The sequence below is a fragment of the Alosa pseudoharengus genome, unplaced genomic scaffold (assembly GCF_046254945.1).
Source record: "Alosa pseudoharengus isolate Yale_2024_CS ecotype anadromous, Long Island Sound unplaced genomic scaffold, YU_APseudo_1.1 YU_APseudo_1.1_scf_6, whole genome shotgun sequence".
Classification (NCBI taxonomy): Eukaryota; Metazoa; Chordata; class Actinopteri; order Clupeiformes; family Clupeidae; genus Alosa; species Alosa pseudoharengus.
In genome coordinates, this window is record NW_027468848.1 from 34520860 (window position 1) to 34543623 (window position 22764).

The 22764-nt window shown below is 45.3% G+C and overlaps 1 protein-coding gene across 1 annotated transcript in view; it reads right to left on the minus strand.

The window, feature by feature from the left end:
* The window catches only part of niban2b (niban apoptosis regulator 2b), a 30621-nt gene that overhangs the window by 2480 nt on the left and 5377 nt on the right, over window positions 1-22764 (minus strand). Inside the window, exons 2-13 of the mRNA XM_076269613.1 lie at window positions 20238-20368; window positions 19098-19226; window positions 18442-18547; window positions 17890-18057; window positions 8845-8960; window positions 6080-6184; window positions 4713-4875; window positions 3004-3191; window positions 2551-2706; window positions 846-959; window positions 581-688; window positions 151-262 (exon numbers count right to left, since the gene is read on the minus strand). Of these exons, the coding sequence (XP_076125728.1) occupies window positions 151-262; window positions 581-688; window positions 846-959; window positions 2551-2706; window positions 3004-3191; window positions 4713-4875; window positions 6080-6184; window positions 8845-8960; window positions 17890-18057; window positions 18442-18547; window positions 19098-19226; window positions 20238-20368 (1596 nt within the window). The remainder of the gene's footprint in view (window positions 1-150; window positions 263-580; window positions 689-845; window positions 960-2550; window positions 2707-3003; window positions 3192-4712; window positions 4876-6079; window positions 6185-8844; window positions 8961-17889; window positions 18058-18441; window positions 18548-19097; window positions 19227-20237; window positions 20369-22764) is intronic.

The window sequence follows — 22764 nt, forward strand, 5'->3', positions numbered from 1 at the left end:
ACATTACTGTTATATATGTCGATCATTATACAATATTATGTCAAGTCATTGGCCTTTATGTGCAGTAATTTGGGAAAACATCCATTCATTTTTCCCCTATGAATAACCATCATTGATTAACACCAAAATTAAGGGGGGGGGGGTTCGTACCCATCATGATATCCTTCATGACTGTGTGTAGCACCACCTCCTCAAAGATGTTCTCCACTAGGATGAAGCGAGAAAAGTCTTCAAAGATCAACTCCTGGAAGTTCGGAAGCTCCTGCAAATAAACACATCGGACAACTCCAGTTCAACGTCAGGGAGAGAAATGGCAGGATATTACATCAGTCAGCAGAGCAAGGCCTTCAATGCAGTGTCTGTGCAGATATGCGTGTGTGTCTGGGTGTTCCTGTAATATTGCCCACTGTGCTTGTTTGAGATGGATAGTATTTCAAACACAGCGGGGTGGTGTGTGTGTGTGTGTGTGTGTGTGTGTGTGTGTGTGTGTGTGTGGCGAGGGGTGAGACTGGGGAAAGCTGTGGGGTGTTGTTGTTGTTGGGTTAGCAGTACAGAGGGGATGGAGGAGAGTGATGCTCACTGGAGAACACGATGGAGAGAGCTGCTTCAACATGTAAGGGATGAAGATCTGCAGGAGGGCCTCTCTGAAGAACCGCTTCCGCACCGTGCTGCTGTCATAGTCAAATTTCTACAGAGAGCACAGGAAAACAACAGATGCACAAAACACAGGACAAACAGAATTACCATCTTCATTTCATAAACATTGTCTATTTTTGAGACTTTTCACACAGTCGTGTCATTGTCCCTGTGTCCATCTTCCTAGCTGCTGTGGGCAAAGTTCTTACCTTGATGACCCGATCCTGAGAGCGCTGGATGGCCTTGTTGAGGTCGTCCCCCTCCTGTCCCTCCAGGCCCTGGTGTAGGAGTTGCTCAAAAGTGTATACCGCATCATCCATTTGCTGCCAAGAGAAACAGGCAGAGGAAGAAAAAATCTTGGATATTAATGGAGATCTCTCAGAGTTGCAGGTCATTTAGATGGGCTATAAAATAGCACTGCAGAATATTTCAGATAAGCAGGGCCTTCCTTCCCTCACGGTGTGATGATAAGGCATATTTGCATGAATAGAGAACATTGTAGGTCTGAATAAGCTAGCCCATGCGTCACCATATCATGGTCACATGGGTGCGCTATTCCTTTCATGTTTTTGTTTTGTTTTGTTTTGCTTGTTTCATGAAGATGGTTTTCATGGTTTCTGGGACGGGTACAGCTCACAAGCCGAGGCTTGTCTTCAGAGCTGCCCTCTCTCTCTCCGCCCTGCAGAGCACACACACTGACTGAGATCCTCCCATCTCCGACGGGCTGTGATCTCAACCCCTCTTGGGCATCAGCACAGAGGCAGAGAGGCAAACAAATCTCACCCTCACAGTGAACCGCTGCCACCGCCACAGGCCTGTGCTGCCGTTGCACAGCGTGCTAAAGGGCGCAGCGAATAGAGGAGAGTTGTTCGTATCCTAGTGGGGTGGCATGGCACGCTGTGCCATCTTTGTCTCTCGCCCGCCCCCTCTGCCCGGTCTCGTTTTTTTTTTTTATGGCCGTGCCGTGAGTCGGCTGCTGGGCTGTCGGCGCTGGACCGGGCTCCACTCTCACAGCCAACTGTGGCTGTTGTGTTATTTCGGTCAACCGAGATCATCCTCCTCGTTTCCCCCTCCTCTCCAACCACAACAGTGCACAGCTCCCGGGGGGGGGGGGGCATGTTTTTGGTTTTACACAAGGCTGCGAAACCAGCGACCGCAACAAGTACATTCACATGGCGCTCCCCACAGCGCATTCAGATGCACAAAGGACCTCAGGAACTCCAATAGAGACATCTCAAGAACAGCCGCACACAAAAAGCCTTGGAAAACAGAGTCCCTGGAGAGGAGTGGCCCAACTACGGGACTACGGGAGGCCCAAGTCAAATAAACAAGCTGCTAAAGTTGCGCAATGCCATGGCAGTTGATGGTATGGTGGTTTCTCGAGCATGAGTATTTTTCACATTCCAGCAGTGAGTTTAGGACTTTCAGCAGTCAAATAGATTGCACAAAGCAAGATGGATAAAGACACACTATATGTGTGTCATACTTTGTTTGAGTTGGAATCGTAAATGTTCTATATTTCCACTTATCCTAGTAAGACTTTCAGATTCTTCACATACTAACTCGACATTTATCTTTAAAATGTGGTAAATAATCATAGAAAAATGTGCATATACAGAGATAAACATTGTAATCTCCGGTCAACATTCTATGGCACCCTTCAGCAAGTGAACCGGTCAACATTCTATTGCACCCTTCAGCAGTTCAGCAATAGAAGTAGACTGCTGGTTAACATGGGCCCTGTGTCTGTGTTAAAAGAGCAGTGACCTTGCTCACTGGAGGGGGGGGGTCATAATGTCTTCAAATTAAAATTTAATTTTAGGGTTAGGGTTTCTCCCACCACAGAAACTGGCCTGTGGGTGCTGGGTATGGCTCGCCCCTGCTCTATAGGTTCGGACTGGCTGGGAGACTGACCTCTCTCATGAGGATTTGCGCTCTCTGGACGAAGACAGAGGGGCTGGTCACGTCGAAGCGCTGCTGCAGGCCCTCCAGGCTCAGTGGCTCCACCTTCTCGTAGCAGCACTGCATCTTCACTGGGTGGAACGCCAGCATGGAGATCTTCTCCATGTGCTGCAGCACACAGAACAAGACATGGGGGCAATTCATTGCTATGTTCTTATGAACTGCTTACAACCATCAACAACATAACAGTCTTATTAACATTAATATAATAAGCAGCCTATATAAAACCATAAGAATATAAAAAAAAAAAAAGATCTATAATTTTTTCTTTCCCTTTTGAAATACTTTTTAAGGGAGACCTTGATCAATTATCTCTAATCTCTACATGCAACCCCACAGTGGCTATTCTGCATCTCATTCTAAGACCCTGGAGCAGTCGGACTCGCCGCCCTCTGGAAACCTCACCTCCCCCAGCTTCTCTTTGCTGCCGTCGTTGACCAGGTTCTTGCTCATGTCCACCAGCTCGCGGAAGAAGACATCGCGCACCTCGAAGAAGCCGCGGCTGGTGGGCTCCATCAGGGCCTCCAGGATGGAACTGATGTACGGCTGGATGCTGACCTTCAGCAGCTTCTCCGCCTTGGGGAGGACCAGGGCTGTGGCAGGAACCAAGACAGACACACACACACAGACGCACACACACACACACGTGTCAAAACACAGACAGCATTCAGCACAAACTTACCACGCACCAACAGAGGGGAAAACTCACTTTTCACTTAAGCATTCACGCAGATCCAAGGTGAGAGATTCCACCTGACTCAGAGTGACTCACTGTACTGATAGAAAGCAAGACAAATGACATCGGCTGGGAGATGAATTGCTAAACTTGACCCTCAGGCCTAGAGACCATAAAAGAAATGTGATTATGGCACAGGGCCGACGTGCCGAGAGATTTATTCACTTGTGACAATGATATGATCATGTGACCTACTTTTTAGTTCAACCATGGACAGGAATGTCTAAACTAAGCCCCAACAGACCTTTACGATTCCCCTCTCCCCACACACACACACACACACACACGCGCACACACGCGCACACACGCGCACAAAATGTAAAGGGTGAGCGGGAAACCTTTACTGGACCTGTGCCAGGCACAGCAACTCCCTTTTTCTAACGTACAGTATTGAAATGTGGGGAGTACAGGATAACATGACTGTCTGGTTTTAAATAAATAACACCTCGAGGGCACATAGTCAAAGCTGTGTGCCATTTTTCACGGATGTTTCGCAACAACCCTTGGCTATGTGCAGGGGAGAGTCCCATTTTTCTATAAACTGCTTCAACCACATGCGCAGTGGACAAGGTCCATGGTCAAGACAAAGGCTCTTGCCACAGAATTTTGCAGGATTACCTCACCTAAGGAAAGGGGTTGACATAAAACCCGACAGAGGTCTAATATAATGCGGTTCTGCTTTTGTTTCTCATGGCAGAGTGGACTTATAAACATTTAAGTGGCTGTGCAGAAATCCTGCGAACCACCAAGGATACTGACTAGATTGAGCAACAAGGAAACATGATCCATCTCAACCACATGTTTTGCTTGTTTGCATGAGGAGCATGTTTGCAAAAAAAAAAAAAAAACATTTTCAATAAACAAATAACTTTGTGGCTGACGTCTGAGTTTGTTTTACCACCATAACTCGTGGCTGACGTCTGAGTTTGTTTTTCCACCATAATTCAGAAAAAGTCCCTTGTGATACCTCAATGTGATACCTCTGACGTTCCAACTATGGAGTCTGGAGATGCTATCGCAGTCGCTAACTGTCATTTTTCAGAAAGGCTATTCTAGGAAAAGGCAATAACAAATCACTGTCTATTGAATATCAAAGATCTAGAGCTGCAGACAGTAAGCCATCTGTTATTGCTGTGGGCAGAAATTAATTGAGTTTGCCATGTCTGGACCAAAGATGGGGCTGTGATGTGTTATAAAGGCAAGGTTATTTGTTTTATTATGACATAAACAATATCTTATGCGTTTTTTGCTTGTATTAAACAACATGACCTACATGACTAAGGTCAATGCTGAATGAATGATAGACTAAGAGAGACTTTGAGGTATCAAAGATCCTGAGACAGGGCACATTATAGCGATGAAAACCGTGAGAGTCTACCTCTGATTTTGCCGGTGACGTGCTCTTTGGAGGTGATGATCTGGTCCATGTCGGTGCGTATCGTGGCCTCCAGAGGAGGGCTGCCTGCCTCGCAGCTCTGCACGATGGCCTCGTACTGAGCCTTGGCCTGGGACTGCACCAGCCGGTACACTGCATCCGAGATCTGAGGTGAACATCAGTGCAACCATCGGTCAGGCACTGCTCCATCAGTGGACGCTCATGGAGTATGTTCGTACAGCACTTATCACCAGAGAACCCAATTATGTTCAAGCTTGAATGTACTGTATAATTAATATTATATTTATGAAGAGGATGTGCTTGTGCACATTCAGCTGATCACATTTAACCATTATATAATTTAGGCTAACTTATTGATTTTTTTTAGATTGTTCGTTGTGTCTTTTAATGTCTGTAAAGTGCTTTGCATTGCATTTGTTTTACTTTCTTTTTACAATCTTGATGGCACACTGGAAATACTCCCCAATACATCAGCAGAAGGATATGAAGGTGGTTAAGTGTGCCACAGTGGCTTCCCTCTTTAAGTGCTGCATCTCTTTGGACTGCATCTCAGCACTGAAGGTGGGTCTTCACCCCACTCTCAAATCAAAAAGCAGCGTCCATCTTCTACAGTAGTCTTGTCGGTTTCTCCTTCAAGAGATCTCCCCTCCTTCACAACTTAGTCAAGGGGCTTTTATCTAACACACTTAACCAATGTGATGCTGCTCCTTGACCGCCTTAATGAGATGCACTAGGCCAGACTAATACTTGACAAGATTAGAAAAAAATAAAACTCAGGTGGTGGGGTCAGCTGGGGCTATTTAGGAGAAGCTATTTGACCCCTCTACATGTGGTAGGTCTACAACCACAACAAACACCCTCTTAATTTACCTCTGGTCTTACTAAAGGGATTTACAGAGTCAGATTAAACTCTTACAGGGTGGCTACACAAGGCACGTCACTAAAGAGTTCCTTTCGCGGAGGGTCTGCTGCAACAATTAGCTTCCAGTACAGTCATTTCCTGTGTACTAGCCACATTGTGTACAAGCCGCAGGACAGTGTTTTATGCAAGTTAAAAGAAACAAAACCATATTAATACCATATTAACTGCCCCCGTGTATTAACCTCATAGCTGAATAAATTGTACAAAATCAATGTATAAGCCGCGGCTAATAGTTGGGAAATTACGGTACAATCAATAGAACTGGGTACACAAGATGCAATGGCAGCAACGTACATTCAAAAAAAAGTCAGACTGGTCACCAAAAACTATTTTTACGCTACGCAAAAGCGAAGCGCTGCAGTTGCGGACCCGGTGCAGCCTGGCTATTAGAGTTGATCGTAAGGATGCTCATGTGCCGCAATCTTACCAGCGTCCAGCTCCTTAGCCGCTCCTGCAGTTTGCCCTTCAGTCGGGGGGAGATGAGGTCTCGTAGCTCAGGCTGCAGCTTCTCCATCACCAGGTTGGCCAGAATCTGTAGTGGACACACAGGAGGGACAATGAGATCACTTGGGGAGCAAAACGATGTTGAGGGAAACGCACTGATGGAGGTTTTGTGACGTGCGGCACACACGGAATGTTTCGGTGTTCGGTTTGTATCCATTTTAAATTATTACATGAAGATCAAGATGGAAGTGTCTTTCCACAATCAACTGTGCTATGCACTGTATGTATTCAATAAAGCATATCAAGTTAAAGGTAACATATTGCACTGGCCCATACTGCTTTGAAATACCACAGTTATTTTTTTATCAGCAAGTGATCTGTGGATAAACAGACAGGGTTGTTTTTTCCTTCACTCAAATCTCGATAGGAGACACGGTGAATTTGGGTGAAACTCATTTCTCCTCTGATGACAGGCAGAGGTGGGGGGGGGGGGGTGGAGTGGCCGGGGTCAGGTGGGGGTGCAACAAGGGCAGCCCGTCTGGCCAGCCAAAGCCTCTGGGAACTCTCCAGTCCTACAGAGCGGGCAGACTGCTCTCCAGATGCCTGCAGGACAGTGGTGACTCACTCCCAGCATGCTCTGCTGTCTGACAGTCAGACAGAAAAGGGGGAAGGGGAGGTCAAATGATGAAATGCCTGGGCCCCAGCTGGTCACACACACACACACACACACACACACACACACACACACACACACACACACACACACACACACACACACACACACACACACACACACACACACACACACACACACACACACACACACACACACACACACACACACACACACACACACACACACACACACACACACACACACACACACACACACACACACACACACACACACACACACACACACACACACACACACACACACACACACACACACACACACACACACCATGAGGGCAGGGAGGGTTAATATCTATCTTCCAGCTAACTGACCTGACCTCAGATTCCAAACATTCACTGGCCATCAGGGCTGCAGCTAAAAGTCTAGTCTGAAAATGGGAAACCTTGAAGATAAATAATTTATATGTACAGCTATCTCTGGAATAAATACCTCTTGACACAGCCATTTAAGGCTTTGAGAGCAGCCAGATGTTGGTTAGTGCCAGCAGACAGTGAGTGTTGCAAACACAAGCACCCTGTCCCTGATGATGGCACCACTTAGAGGGACTGAAAGTGGTATCAGTTAACAGAAAGAATTGAAGGCATTCTGCAATGTCATTACAAGAAAGTGTAAACAAACTCGCTCACACACACACACACACACACAACCACTCTTTAAGTCAACATAAAGGCATGCCATAATAACAGGTCTGACAAAGAGGCATCATTCAGCTGGCATCTCCAGTGATACTAAGCCAGGTCTACCTCACTTGTGCTCCACCCCTCTGCAATCAGCTGGGATAACAATGCAAACATTCAACCACAGCACCAGCAGGGCCTCTGCACTGGCCTGCAAACAACCCTGACTGACATGACATGATGATGTCCTTGATATCAAGACCTCATCTAGGAAAACCAGCTCCACTTGATGGGCCGTATAAACCTGCTGGCTCTCTTAATTCAAACAATCTTTTCAAACTGGGGTCCTTGTCTGTGAAGGAACAAGAGACACTGTTGGATTCCTCTGAATTCAACACTTCATGTTGTCAATGTCAAAGGACTGCCATATGTATCGGTCTCCCATGGGATTTCACCCTCAACACCATTCATACCTCCCCTCCACCCGAGGCCATGGAAAGAAATGCAGGGCACTTCAGGGCAGTCAGTATGTCAACAGTTAACAGTTACCTGATAGCCATCTACAACCTATGATTATAGCCCGGCCATAACCCTTATCTCTGGCCATAACCCTAAACCTGACCAAAAGTGTTATCCTACTTGAAATCCTCATGTTAAGAGATTTGTTTTTCCAAATGACCCTTATGGTGGTATGTGATCGGGTCTTTCATCATTGAATGCATTTACATGTATTTTCAGTACCTCAGTATACTAGTTACGATCGGGATTTTGAAGTATCCCAGCTTTGGGACGTTAGTATTTATCATGTATACAGGGATATTAACATAATCAGGTTTCTCTGTATTTGTGTAAACAGCATATTCCGAATATGCTCATAACCAGGATACTGAAGTGCATGTAAACGCAGTCATTGCTCCAGAGGTCTCGTTTTTGTCTCCCATATTGTTTCTCCCGTTTTGTATTTGCCAAATTTGACAACAGTCTACATTCAAATCATAGCCTACTTCCAGTCACGCGTGAACATATTTTTGACCAGGGGTGCTGAATAACAAAATAATCATGGATGTCCGACGATTTCTCCCCCAGCATATGTTTCGAATTTAGACAGCTAAATACGCCATTTCACCGCCGTGTATGAGTAGGTCTGAGAGTGAGAAGTTTTATAATGCCCTGGGCAGCCACATTCCACTGCAACTATGCGCAGCACTTGCCACTACGACTCATCAATAAAAACTGTGCGCGCACACACCAGTCACATAGAAGCGCACTTGACTTTATCATAAACCTATTTCAGTAGGTTATATAGCCAGAGAATGTCCGTAGACGGGCTCTGATATAGCCTAGTCTAAGGTATAGCCTATTCATTTTCTGACTTCTTTCTCTTTATCGCCATGGCATTTAGAATAAAGAATACCGTTCGTGGCTGCTCCTCACCTGTGGCGGGGTCCCACACATCATGTCCCAGGTGCCGTACTGCCCGTGGGCCTGGCGGTAGAGTCGCACTGCGTCTGTGAAAGCTGGAGTCTGGACTTTACTCTCCTCTGACAGACCTGGAGAATAGTAATAACAACAATTATCATCATCATTATCATCACCACGACGACGACGATGACGACAACAACAATTATTTTTATTTGTATAGCGCCTTTCTTAAACCCAAGTTCACTTTATGAAGGAACAAATATAACATACAAGTAACAAAGAATACAGAACATAATTAACAAGGGACAGCAATGACAGCAGATCTGATCTGCTGTCACCATAAAGACGCACAAAATTACGGTCATAACAATAATCAGTATCAGCAATGGTGTTATTTATACACTTAATTTTGATGGTAATTGTGAGAGTAAACTTATAAAACTTCCTTTCAACTCCTACCACTTCCTTTAGACAATACAAGAGTTCTACATCTTAATCCATGAGCATGAGGTGATGTGACCAAAAGACAGTGCCTGCCTCCTGTTTCAGTTCCCCAAACAGAACGCTCAGGACTCATATGTGGGATTGGTCACCCAAATCAAATCACCTTATTTGGCCACTGACTCCTCTCCTCTTGACACACACACACACACACACACACACACACACACACACTCTCATTACCAACTTCATCATTACCGCTCCCTGTCATCTCCCCAAAACAGGAAGCCATGTCTCTAAATATCTTAGTTTCCATGGTAATGCTCATCCAACTAATACACAGGCCTGGTAACCAGAGGAAGGTCAGGCGTAATGAGGTTGCGAACAGCACACTCCTCTCCGAGGGGTTTCTCCCAAAAGACGCAACTCTACGGGCCTGGTTATTTTGACGACGATGAAATGTGGATTTAATCTTGGCCTTAATCTTCCATAAGGCCCTCAAGTCCAATTCTGACGGCAGAATTCGAGGCGTTAAATGATGCATAATGAAAATGCATGTGTGCTCACGTCATTAAGTTTCAGCACAGGCCAGGGATTTGCGCTCTGTGGTTTTGGCAGCGGAGTTGAACCATTCCACACGTTCTGATTTCTGGACCTCATTAAAAGTCCTCAGTCCCCCTGTGACAGTGGCAAATAACTTGCATCAGTCTGTCTAAGGGCTAGTGGGAAACCTAACCCACCCACTAAAAACACAGAGCAGGCAAGTCTGCCTTTTAAATAGTCTTTAAGGAGGGAGGTAGAGGGAGAGGAAGAGAGAGAGAGAGAGAATGAGAAAGAAAGAGAGAGAGAGAAAAGAACACAATGAGGAATGTGTGCATGGAGCTTATCTGTGGGTTTGTGAGAGTTTGAGTGGTGACAAAGACAGGAAGTGAGTTGGAACCAGGGTGGGTGGGGCAGATGGCAGTGTTGTAGAGGGAGGGGGGGGGGGACAGGCAGGAAGTCCAGAGCAGAACTGTTAGCTGTATGAGAATGTGAGTATGTGTGTGTGTGCACACATGTGTGTATAGTCAGGGTGGAGAGACATTTACTTTGGCAGTATCCCTCGTGAGAATGAATTGGCAACTTATGTGGCTCTGAAAGCGTCGGAGGAGCTCAAAAATAGCCCCTTAAAGGAGTAATGAAAACTCCCCAACTCCCCAAACCAGACTCCCACCCATTCAATTACTGTTCCCTTTCAGATGGCCACAAGCCTCCAGCATCACATAGACACATGTGTTACTGGAGCCTGCACTGGACTCCTGATGAACAAAGCAAAGTCGCTTAACATAAAACATAAACATTTCTGATTTCAGAGTCTAGTTTATTCAGGAGAGACACGCATCTTCTCTCCTGAGAAGACTCCTAATGAGTGCAGGCCGGAGCTGTGAAGTCAAAGTCAGGCATCTTCAGCATTTTAAGAATTTCCTTTATTTTCACAGCTGCTGACATTCTCAGTGCTCTAGTTGTGTGAACAGCCTCGGTCACCTCAGAATGGGGTTACGCCTACTGCTCAACAATGAGGTATTCTTTTTTATCGCAATTCATTCTTCTACTTCAACTCTGAACTCTAAAGAGTTTTAAGCAATGGTGTTTTTTCCCATGTGATGATACCCTAATCAAAATCAGCATATTACAATAAAATAAAAATAGTCATAAATGACAAAAAAATATCATCTTGTTGACCACATGCTATATGAATGGGATGGGTTATGCTGTGAGGCTACGGAAGAACAACATATGTTATCTGTATGTCATGAACTTTATATCCTCCAGCATAAAGTCACTGAGGTCAAGGTTTGTTCTGTTCAACAAATGGCGAAAAAATCATAACCCATAACCCAAGATCACAGAGAGAGAAAGAGAGAGAGACACACACGATTTGGCATCTTTGAGACTTATGACATCTCTAACCCAAGGAGATGGGGGAGAAAGAAAAGCTTTGGTCAATATTTCCACTGCGTGCCTGATGTCGCACTGTCAGAGCAGAAGAATGAGAGCAATGGAGGGAGCAGAGAGCAAGAGAGGAAGAGAAACAGCTAGAGAGAGAGAGAGAGAGAGAGAGAGAGAGAGAAACAGCTGGAGAGAGAGGATGAAAGATACGGACTGACAAATAAAGACAGGCAAGACAGACAGAGATGTTTGCAGACACTCATTCTTGCACAGTTTGAAAGTGGGAGAAGAATGGAGAGAGAGGGAGAAGAAAAGAAGTGAAAAAAACAAGGGGGGGGAGGGCCAGCCTGAGAGAAGAGTCTCTTAGAGAAATGGATTGCTGTTTCATACGTACTTTTATTAGGCTTCAGTCTAATGCAGTCTGCATGGAGCCCATAGGACAGCAGAGCAGCAGGCTCAGGTGAGCAGGAATGTGTCCCCTACAGCACCAAACAATCCCCCCTCACACACACCTGCTAGAATGGTATGGATCACACACACACACACACACACACACACACACACACACACCTGCACCTATGTGCGCCCTTCCACATGTGCGCGCACATACACACCCCAGCTCCACACAAAAAGGACATTGATGAAGTGTGTGCTACATTTGTGGAGCATGTATGGCATGTGTTGACATGCAAGAAAGAGAACGTAATCACACAGTGATCTCCCTGTTTCCTAACAACTGACAGAGAGAGGGTGGGGGGGGGGGGGGGGGGGTAAGGCTACTGGCCTATCAGAGAGCAGGAGGACTACCGTAAAACTCCAAAGGGCTTTTATTTTCCCAAATCGCCAAACTGCACCGGCTAGTATTAGAGACAGGCGTCTATATGAGACAGGCCTTTAATTCCCTTTACACAAAACTTTTCCTCTGCAAAGATGGAAAATATTATCGAATTAATTATTTCAAACACACTGAATGTCTACCTATATGACTAGGCTATCTGATGACAATTACGGATCATCATTCATTTAGTGTTGAGATGTTGTTCATTGAGTGAGATACAGTAAGATCCAAATAGCGGGGATAGCCAGAACAAATGAAACACGTTTTTAATTAAACGTAATCTACAAAGAGATCGTATCACACTGAAAGGTCATATTGTGTCACTAGCAAATAGCCTATATCGGTCCTTTGTCAATACAGTTGCATTATCAGCCCTGACCAAAACCGTTCAGGAATTATTTATGCAAAAGTGGAACGTGCTTAATGTTTAATTCTCCCTCCTTTTCGGCACGAATGAAACAGCATGAGAGAGCACGAACCATATTGTTTCTCCCGTTTCTCCCAAATTTGACAACAGTCTACAATCAAATCATAGCCTACTTCCAGTCACGCGTGAACATATTTTTGACCAGGGGTGCTGAATAACAAAATAATCATGGATGTCCGACGATTTCTCCCCCAGCATATGATTCGAATTTAGACAGCTAAATACGCCATTTCACCGCTGTGTATGAGTAGGTCTAAGAGTGAGAAGGTTTATAATGCCCTGGGCAGCCACATTCCACTGCAACTATGCGCAGCACTTGCCACTACGACTCATCAATAAAAACTGTGCGCGCACACACCAGTCACATAGAAGCGCACTTGACTTTATCATAAACCTATTTCAGTAGGTTATATAGCCAGAGAATGTCCGTAGACGGGCTCTGATATAGCCTAGTCTAAGGTATAGCCTATTCATTTTCTGACTTCTTTCTCTTTATCGCCATGGCATTTAGAATAAAGAATACCGTTCGCGAACCGTTCTGGTGTTGTTGCCAGCATAAAAACAAGTTTACCATCGGCCTATCCGCAAAATTTAAACAAGGGATGAATTGAACGATGACGAAGTCGGACATATAGGCATAGTTCATATTGGAAAAAAAGTTATACAATTTGGAACTCTAGCTTTTCCCCACCGCAGTCTTTTAATGCCATCTAATCATAAAGTGCGCAGTCTGCGCCATACTTAAGCCCAAATCACACCCAAGATTCGCAACGAGATGAGCAGCAACTTGATGCAACATTCTAAAACCTTGCAACTGACATGTGACCAGACATGTGAATGCTTTGCGACGGCTTGTAACGACATGCAACATCTAATTCACACTGCTGTAACCTCCTTTCTGTAACGGTTTCGTGTCATTGCGAATCTTTAAAGTAACCATATGTAAGATTGTGGCCAAAACCGGTATTGCAATCACTTTCAAATTACTGTAGAGCAGTGTATCCCCTCCCCCCTGACTCAAGGTTGCCAACCCAGGATGCCGAAACACTACGGACTTTGTGATTAGCAGTTAGGTGGAGGGTGGCGCATCAGGCCAAAACACGACATGACATGACAAAACACAACATCAAAATCAGTTGAGGGCTGCAACTTCACTTTTTAAATGACAATATCCTGGCCGGACTACTGTTGTCAGTGATATAAGTATTTGAAATGAACATGATTTCTTAATGTCTAGTGACATATCTGGGCTATTTTATGATGAATTGAAATACATTTCTTACATACGGTTCCTTTAAACAGACGATCTGACGGGTTTTAGAATATTAAATACAACCCGAAACTAAAAAACAGACCAGGCCTCTACTGGAGACTGGCCTTTAACCCTTGTAGCCACGGCAGGCGTTTAAAAGAGACAGGCGTCTCTTAGGGACTCGGCGATTATTTGAAGTTTTACGGTATATAATCCACTCTTGGACTATTTTGGGCTTGTGATGAGAGATTTTTGCACTACATATTTCTATCTTTCCTTTGCCATGATCATGACCTCTAGTGACCTTACATCCTGACCTATGATTGTGTGTTCAGGATTCAATCTAACGCTGAAGGTATAGTACTTGCTGCACTATGCACAATAGCAGCTAATGCAAAACCCCTTGTCCCTTCTAAATGAATCGAAGTGAAATACGGACAGTGTGGTCCTCCAGCTCTAGCCGGGCTCTCAGCTCCTGACCACAGGGCACTGGTCTCTGCTCTGTGGGTTTTTAAACATGTGCTCGAGCTCATGCTTCCACTTTAAGGGCAAATTCCCTGCAGACGTCCTCTTGTTATTCCATCAAACGGGCCGCCTGTCCACTCCACGCCGCCAAATTCCAGCGGCCGCTGCCACCCTGAACACATACACGCCTACGTGGACCAGCGCACACACACACACACACACACACACACACACACACGGGCAGAAGGACAGTGCCATGATTCCACTTATGTTATTGCACAATTAAACACACACACACACACATACAAAGGGACACAGACACACACACACACATGAAATACTGTACTGACTGTCTCCGTTATGCCAGTGTGAGTGTCTACACCTCTGCAGGCCTAATGCCTAATGCCTGGCCGGCGCCCGGGCCACTGCAGTATTCTTAAGCAATTATGAGGGAAGAGAAATGAATCACAGCGCTTTCATAAACATGTGGGAGGAATTACAGCGTTAGGGCTTGTGTCATATGACTGCAGAGAAAAAAATGGTTTGAATGTGGCAAAGGAAGGAAGGTGGGGACAGTGACTGCAAAAGAGAGAGAGAGAGAGAGAGAGAGAGAGAGAGAGAGAGAGAGAGAAAAAGAAAGAAAGAAAGGAAAGAGAGAGAGATAGAGAAAAAGAAAGAAAGAAAGGAAAGAGAGAGAGAGAGAGAGTGTGTGTGAGATAGAGAGATAGAGAAAAAGAAAGAAAGAAAGGAGAGAGAGAGAGAGAGAGAGAGAGAGAGAGAGAGAGAGAGAGAGAGAGAGAGAGAGAGAGCCCAACCTAATTGGGGCGTTTCCTACTTTTACTGTAACTGTAGACTGTAAATGATTAAACCAGCCAAGGTCGGTTTGGTATAAAGAAGAAATCCATTCTGGGCTCCTATTGTAGGACCAAGATAAAGACAAACACACCGACAGTGGAAAGGCTGTCGTAGCGTCACCTCACTCCGAATCGAGACAAGGGTGCCAATTATCGGCTGCAGCCCGTTGTGAAAGTGGTGTTTACCTAAGATGTTGCTATGGCCACCAGACAGACACAGCATAAGCACAAAACGAATATCTTCTTCAGCTTTTGTATTTCACTGATCGCTTTTAAACCAATAAATACTTGACAAACACTTGCCAACACAACCTAGTCTCAACTGTGCATGACCATGGCAGCTCCTCCTGATCCCATTCCACTGTTTCCTCCTCATGTCAGAGCAGATATGTTTGCCCTTTACTAGCACTACTTTCACTTGTTTTCGCTCAGGAATAAGGCTCCAACTGAGATGGGCCCTAAGGCTATTCTTTTCCATTCCAGAGAGGAGGCATGACATCTAAAAAGCTGTAGCTTCATGCAGTACATGTCTACCATACCTACATGTTAACAAACTTCTCCCTTACTCCAAATACAGATCTCCACAGACAAATATGGAGCACAAATAACAAGTGCTTTACATAAAGCGTTTTTTGACATCTGACCATTTACAAGCTGGGTAATAAGATGGTAGCAGTGATGAAACGTATTACGACGACTGAGCTATAATGAGCTTTATGACCCAAGAGTTAAACTGTATCACCATATTCATTTATGGAGTTAAACTGGACATGTCCCAAAGTTTCTGGTCACGAGCAGTCATTTGAAAAACGTGCAAGTTAGCGATCATTAACTTCTGATTAGGACACATTGGTATGGCAGTAAAAGACTCCCTCATCTGCTTTTTGCAGACGGTTGCTGTGCATGTCTTTGGATACATGCAGCTGGTGAAGTCTCTTTTTGGGAAAAGCTGGGTAATGAATGTAAACAGGACCTTGCTATACTGCTGTATACAATTATCTTCATGTTACACGTTCCAGTGGGTAACATGCTCCAAGTTTGCATGTCAGCACAGAGATGGGTCGTTTTTGGGTAATCACACAGCTGGGAGGCCTCACCACTGGCCAGCGTCTCCTCCTTACACACACACACAGCTGCCACCCAGGAGGTGAGGTTAAGCCCACACACACACACACACACACACACACACACACACACACACACACACACACACAGACACACACAGACACACACCTCAAGTACAGCAGCAGCAGGCCCGTTAGCGAACTGGTACTTTGATCATGGACTACTCATCCAGATCTGGAGAGCAATATTTATCTCCACTTCCCTCCATCAGCAAACATGCCACGCAATCCGAATTCACTGGATGTAAAACCCAACTCTGTGGGTCTGCCTACACTAAGCTAATGGTCCTGACTGTAACCAGAGAAAGCGATAGCAATGACTGCTGCTGCGTGATATACGGTCAAAGAATGTGCCGTCCTAAGACCACTATGCTGGAAAGGAACAGTGTGTCCAGATAATCTTGGACTGCAAGTCCTGTTTGACACTCTCAGCCAGAAAGCGGTCAGACTCCTGGCGCACAGCTCATTCTCTTGGTGTCCACAGCATGCCGGTCAGAAACAGTTCATTCTCAGGGTTACTGTTGACCTTTGCAGAAACACAGCACCTCTGACACAACGCATGGGAGTTTACTGTGGCTAAGCACACAGGAGCCTACAGATCTGGGTGAGGTGGCAGAACAAGCGTTGCCCTTGTTGGAGAGCTGGCGTTACGGCCTGGTCAGTGGCAGCTGAGCGTCAGGCCAGTGGGGAGACTCTGCTCACGCGGGTGTGAGATTTCTCTCGCTCTCTCTTTCCAAAAAGGGAGGGAGGACAGAAGGACGATGAGTAATGGTTGTCTGAGCAAGAGACATGTGATTACAAAAGGAAGCACGCACGCGCGCACACACGCGCACACACACGCGCGCACACACACACACACACACACACACACACACACACACACACACACACACACACACACACACACACACACACACACACACACACACACACACACACACACACACACACACACACACACACACACACACACACACACACACACACACACACACACACACACACACACACACACACACACACAAAATCAAGAGAAAGAACTAGATTTCACCATTACTGTATGTGTACTCAATGGTGTCTGATTGAGATGGTATATAACAGACAGACTACAGTATACAATAAAGAAATGACAATTCCAGGAAACAATCAAGGAACAGAAATGGATTTTAAGTGGACTGAATAAAGGATGTTGATTTTAACGGGACTGAAAACACTACTATTTCTGACCTCTTTTCTTGGCATTGTCAGTGTGTCATATTACATCTAAATAAGCCTTTTGATCACTTCCTGGGAATTAAAGCAAGAATGTGCCAAAGCACCATGGGTAACCTGACCTTGTACCTGAGGCGGATAAGGATAAGGTGACCTGACGTGGACGTAAAAAATGAGTCAGCGGAAAGTCCTCCTTTTCCAGTCAACAATCTGGAGCAATCTTGAGGAATTATATTAATACCAATGTAAAGTGATCTAGTCGCTGAAATAATGGCTTGTCCTGCTCCTCTTTTGCTATCTGTGTAGAGTATGAGTGAGTGTGTCAAAGTGCCTGTTTACAGGACTTCACAAATACTGCCCTGAACGCAGCTTTCATAGCAAACACAATATACAGGAGTCATGGTTGTAAAGAAAAGAGATCAATTATGTAGGATTTTGTGTCCAATGATGAAAACACTGACGGCTGTGATGAAAGAGCAAAGAGTAGAGGTCATCTCACTGTGGCAGCCACTCACCATTGTTGGTGTCTCTGACGCAGTCCTGGAAGACGGCGTTCCATTTCTGCTGGTCTTTCTCGGCCACCACGCAGAAGAAGTAGTGGGCAGCGTAGGGATGCCACAGGATCAGAGGGAACTGGGTTGGACATTTCAGAAATGGAGAACTGCTGGACTTTGCCTTGACATCTGGAACACACACACACACGGTAAACACAAACACATTCCAGTATACAGTACATAAACAATCTGTGAAGTCCAGGGATTTCTTGGGACACCCAAGACCCATGATAACTGTCGGCAGGGCAGAGAGGTTAAAACTTTCCTTGAGGCCTCCACAGTTTGAAGCCTTCTGAATTGCCTTAAACAGGAAAACTATTATACTAAAGTTAAAAGTATTGCGTCCTATACTAAACTAAGAGATGGGTTAAAAGTATTGCGTCCTATACTAAACTAAGAGATGGGTTAAAAGTCTTGCGTCCTATACTAAACTAAGAGATGGGTTAAAAGTATTGCGTCCTATACTAAACTAAGAGATGGGTTAAATTGTGCAGATTTCTCCCACAGTCTCACCTGGTAAACTGTGACCCAGTAGCTCCAGGTACTGGTCCATGGAGGTCAACACTCGATACCCCGCACAGTTGATGGACCCTTTGGGATGAAGGCCTTTCTCATAGCCCTGACACAGTTGAAAATAAACAGAATGTTAGTCAATGAGAACATGGTGATTTTTATCAATGCAGGAAGAAGTTAAAAGAAATTCTTATCTTCTACAGGGAAAAAAAGGCACAAATGTGCTGGCCAAGGACCAGTGTTGAGAGTATACAGAAACCAATCAGCAACAGCGCCACTGCTCCTCCCCCTTTGTTCACATATATACAAAAGGTCAATATTATCTTGCCAGCCGTGCGATAAGCCAAAAATCCTACACGTTTAATGTGATGTGGCAAGAGGCAGCAGCTCCAACTCAAGTGAGACCAACTGACTCGACACTCTCCATGACATGAAATAAAGCTCTCTTTCCCACAGGCCTTGCCAACAATATCAACTCGACCAAGAGGGGGATTGTGTGTGGCGCACTGCACTGGAGTGGGCTGTAGTGGTTGTTTTTCCTTGTGCATTCCAGCTGTCACTCTTTTCACGGTCCAAAGAGGAGAAATTGTCCAGAAGTCTAAGGAAGGGCTCTGGAGGATGGCGTGGGGGGGGGGTTGTGGGAGGGGATCACTCACCGCCTTGCTGTCGTAGAAGTTGACATTATAGGAGTCTGGGATGAAGAGGAATCGATTCCTCCACTTCTTGTTCTCTTCCAGGTACTGGAACAGTGTGCCTGAGAAGATGGACTTGTCCTGCAGAGGAACCTGTGGAGAGAGGCAGACGCATAACTCACAGGGGCCGCAGGCTGGAAAAATTCACAGGCAGCGTGGAATAATAATGGGAAATGGGATTACGGAAAGTATTGACATGGGATTTCCTTAAAGCCCTGAATGTTTCGGTAATTGCACGGTTGTGTTTTACAGACGGCCAACGAGTACATTTAAATCAGGAGACCCAAGCTGCATTAGAAAACCAAAGAGCCGCAGCCTTTTGAGAATGTTAGGTACACGTCCGTGGCCAAATCACAAGTTTAAGAGCGCATTTCCAGCGGGAAGTTCTCTCGTCTGAGAGCCATGTTTACTCTAAACCCCTTTGCCACCAGCGGGCCAAACACACTTTCATCTTCCTGTAATGGCACCAGAACGCCGTGCCAGCGCGGAGCTAAAAACGCAACTGTTTTTTTTAAACAATCCATAGAAGTTGCCATTAAGGCTGAGAGCAGAGAAAACCACACCAGAGCCAAGCACCAGAGACAGGCACACGTCGCAACTGGCTTTGAGATTAAGCCCTGTCTTAAACCCTCCAGCGTGCAGTGGACACAGCACAGTTTTCTTTGCTCGGAGACACAATTGCAGGGCAGCTTGCTGTGAAATGTCCGTTCATGCTGTAAGATGTTTGTTTACACATTCATCCATACTAAATTATAGATTGAGAGAGAGAGAGAGAGAGAGAGAGAGAGAGAGAGAGAGAGAGAGAGAGAGAGAGAGAGAGACTCCTACCAGGTATAATTGCTTAGACAAGTGTCATATTTGTCATACCAATAAAGCACCATTTGAAAGAAAGAAAGAAAGAAAGAAAGAAAGAAAGAAAGAAAGAAAGAAAGAAAGAAAGAAAGAAAGAAAGAAAGAAAGAAAGAAAGAAAGAAAGAAAGAAAGAAAGAAAGAAAGAAAGAAAGAAAGAAAGAAAGAAAGAAAGAAAGAAAGAAAGAAAGAAAGAAAGAAAGAAAACAGCAGGGTTGTGCCCCAGGTGGAGCAGGAGTGGGTGGAGGCCTTTACCTTGCGGTGCAGCAGCTGGGGCTGAGGTCCTCCGCCCCCTTCGATATCAAAGCGCACTTTGTTAAACAGGGCAACCACGAACTGCTGCTCATACAATCGGCCAAACTCGCCGATGACCTCTCCTGTGCGCGCTGCAAAAACAAACACAAAAGGGGCAACGTTTAGTTCCCTGTTGTTTTACAATTTCATTGACAATTTCATCGATGCAATCACTTTTCTCCTGCACAGGACACATTCTCACCTAGATACAGAATCACAGGCTCAGTCCCTGCCCTGTCACTGCAAGCGCCTCATGCTTATTCATCCATAAGCACACTGTGTATATTTAATTAGTATATTTAGTATTTTCTATCTTCTACTGTCTTTATTGTTGAGTGGTTTTTGCATGTACAGTACATGTTGTGTGTGATGTTGTGTGTGATGTCTGTATGCTACTGAGACCTTGAATTTCCCCTTGGGGATCAACTAACTAACTAACTAACTAACTAGACAACAATCAGACAAATACTACAGAATCATATCGAAGCTGTCAAATCTCCAGTGCAGATTAAGCTGTAGACTAATAACACAGTCTCACTAGATTCATCAGACGTGATGCAAGTCAACATTATTCTGAGAATTCCTCAAGGACAGGTAGTTGCTATTAGAGAATTTCTGTCAAAACTTAGTCACTTATCCTTGTAAAACTTACAGTATAACTGATTATGCTGTGCGTCATGCCAGTTAGACCATGAGCTCTAACTAACCACTGCTCCGTCAGTCACACACACACACACACACACACCTTTATCAACCTGCCCAGATTGCAATGTTTAACTTGTCTTGGGTTTAGCCTTCAGCACATGTTTGTCTCCGTCCAAGCAATCTCGCCTGGCACACAACCTTACTGTAGATCATTGGCAACTACTCTAAGACCAGCAGAGACAAACTCTGACTTCAAAACCCGCTTCGGCTATTTTAACAGTCTTCTGTAGAACTCGTTTGTCCAAGTTTGTGTATGATATCAAGTGGAAGTGAGCCTTAGTTTGGTGATGAGGTGGCTCACGCATGGCGGAGCAAGTAAAGGCTTGCCCACTGCTACTCATCCAGGACAAGGCTAAAGAACTGAGCTCCCACACACTCATCCAAGAAGAAAAGTGTGTATGTGAGCAGAGAGAGTGTGTGCGTGGTGTGTGTGTGTCTGTGTGTCTCTGTGTGTGTGTGTGTGTGTGTGTGTGTGTGTGTGTGTGTATGGAGTGAGGAAGAGAGAGAGCGATTTGTTTTATAAAAACTTAGCTCTGTTATGATGACTATAGTGTGATTTCACAAACAACACCCTAACAGTCAGTGTGGTCAAGGCAGTGACTCAAGAATAGTCAGGAGCCCCTTATATCAACTTTGACCCTAGTCACTAGTCAGGGATGTGAGGGCAACGGACAATTCAATCGCTCTACAACAACATCCGCTGGTGCAGCTGTGGGGAGGTCAAAAGCCAGGATTTTAGGGAAGGCTTTGCCATCCTGAAGGTGTTTTTCTTCGAACAACCTTCGAACAACCTTCGAACAAGGCGCCCAAGTTCAAACACCCACCCAGGAGGTGTTTGTATCGGACAGACAGCTTTGTGGACAGATTTACAGTATGTTTACAATCAGTGCTGGACAACATTATAAATGTCCCAGTAGAGCCTTAATCACAAACAGACGTGATGTGTGTATGATGGGGTTTGCATTCCAGGCTTCACACAGGGAGCAGCCTGCCAGGACCCTCGCTGGGAGCATGCGAAAGAAAGTTTAGCAGAGCGCACCGAGCAGCTCTCTGATCCCATCTGTTCTACATTGCTGTAATGAAATGTTTCTTCTTGCAGGAAAAAAAAAAGAGATGGAAAGGGAAAGAACGAGAGAGCGAGAAGGAGAAGGTTAGGAACCAAGACGTTCTTAAGAGATAGGTTGTGGATTCCTCATCATGCTGAAGGATATAATTAGGTTATGCTGGTAAAGCCATCAGGCGAGAACAGATGATATGCAAGAGTTGAGCCCCAAGGAGCCGTGAGGGGTTTTACCGGAGGGTCCAGAGCTTGATGAATGCGGTGCTCTTCTGCTCTTTGGTCAGGTCTAAACCAAGATGGTCAAAGACCAGAATCCCACAGCAGCACTCTGCTTAACCTTCCCCTCCTCCTTCTTCTTGAATGGTTCAGGCGGGAGGAATATTGCACATTAAGGTTGGGTGTGGCTGTAATCACAGCAAAGCCGTATGCACACAGCTCACAGCTGACTCACCCTCTGACTAGCCGTGTATCTAAAGCAAACATCCTGAGAGCGAGGGGGCAGAACCCAACTCGACCGACGTCACTCTGCTCCACTCACCAACCTGGAGCAGTCCCTTCACAAAACACCGTCTCCCACTCACACGTCGTCACCATTGGAGTCGTCCTCCTGGTCTTGTGGGATCGAAATGCTTCCTTGCTTTGATCACAGAAGTCTGTTTAAGTCATTGTTTTGCTTGAGTCTCTTAGTGAGAAACACTAATTGCTGGCAACGTCTGCAGCGTT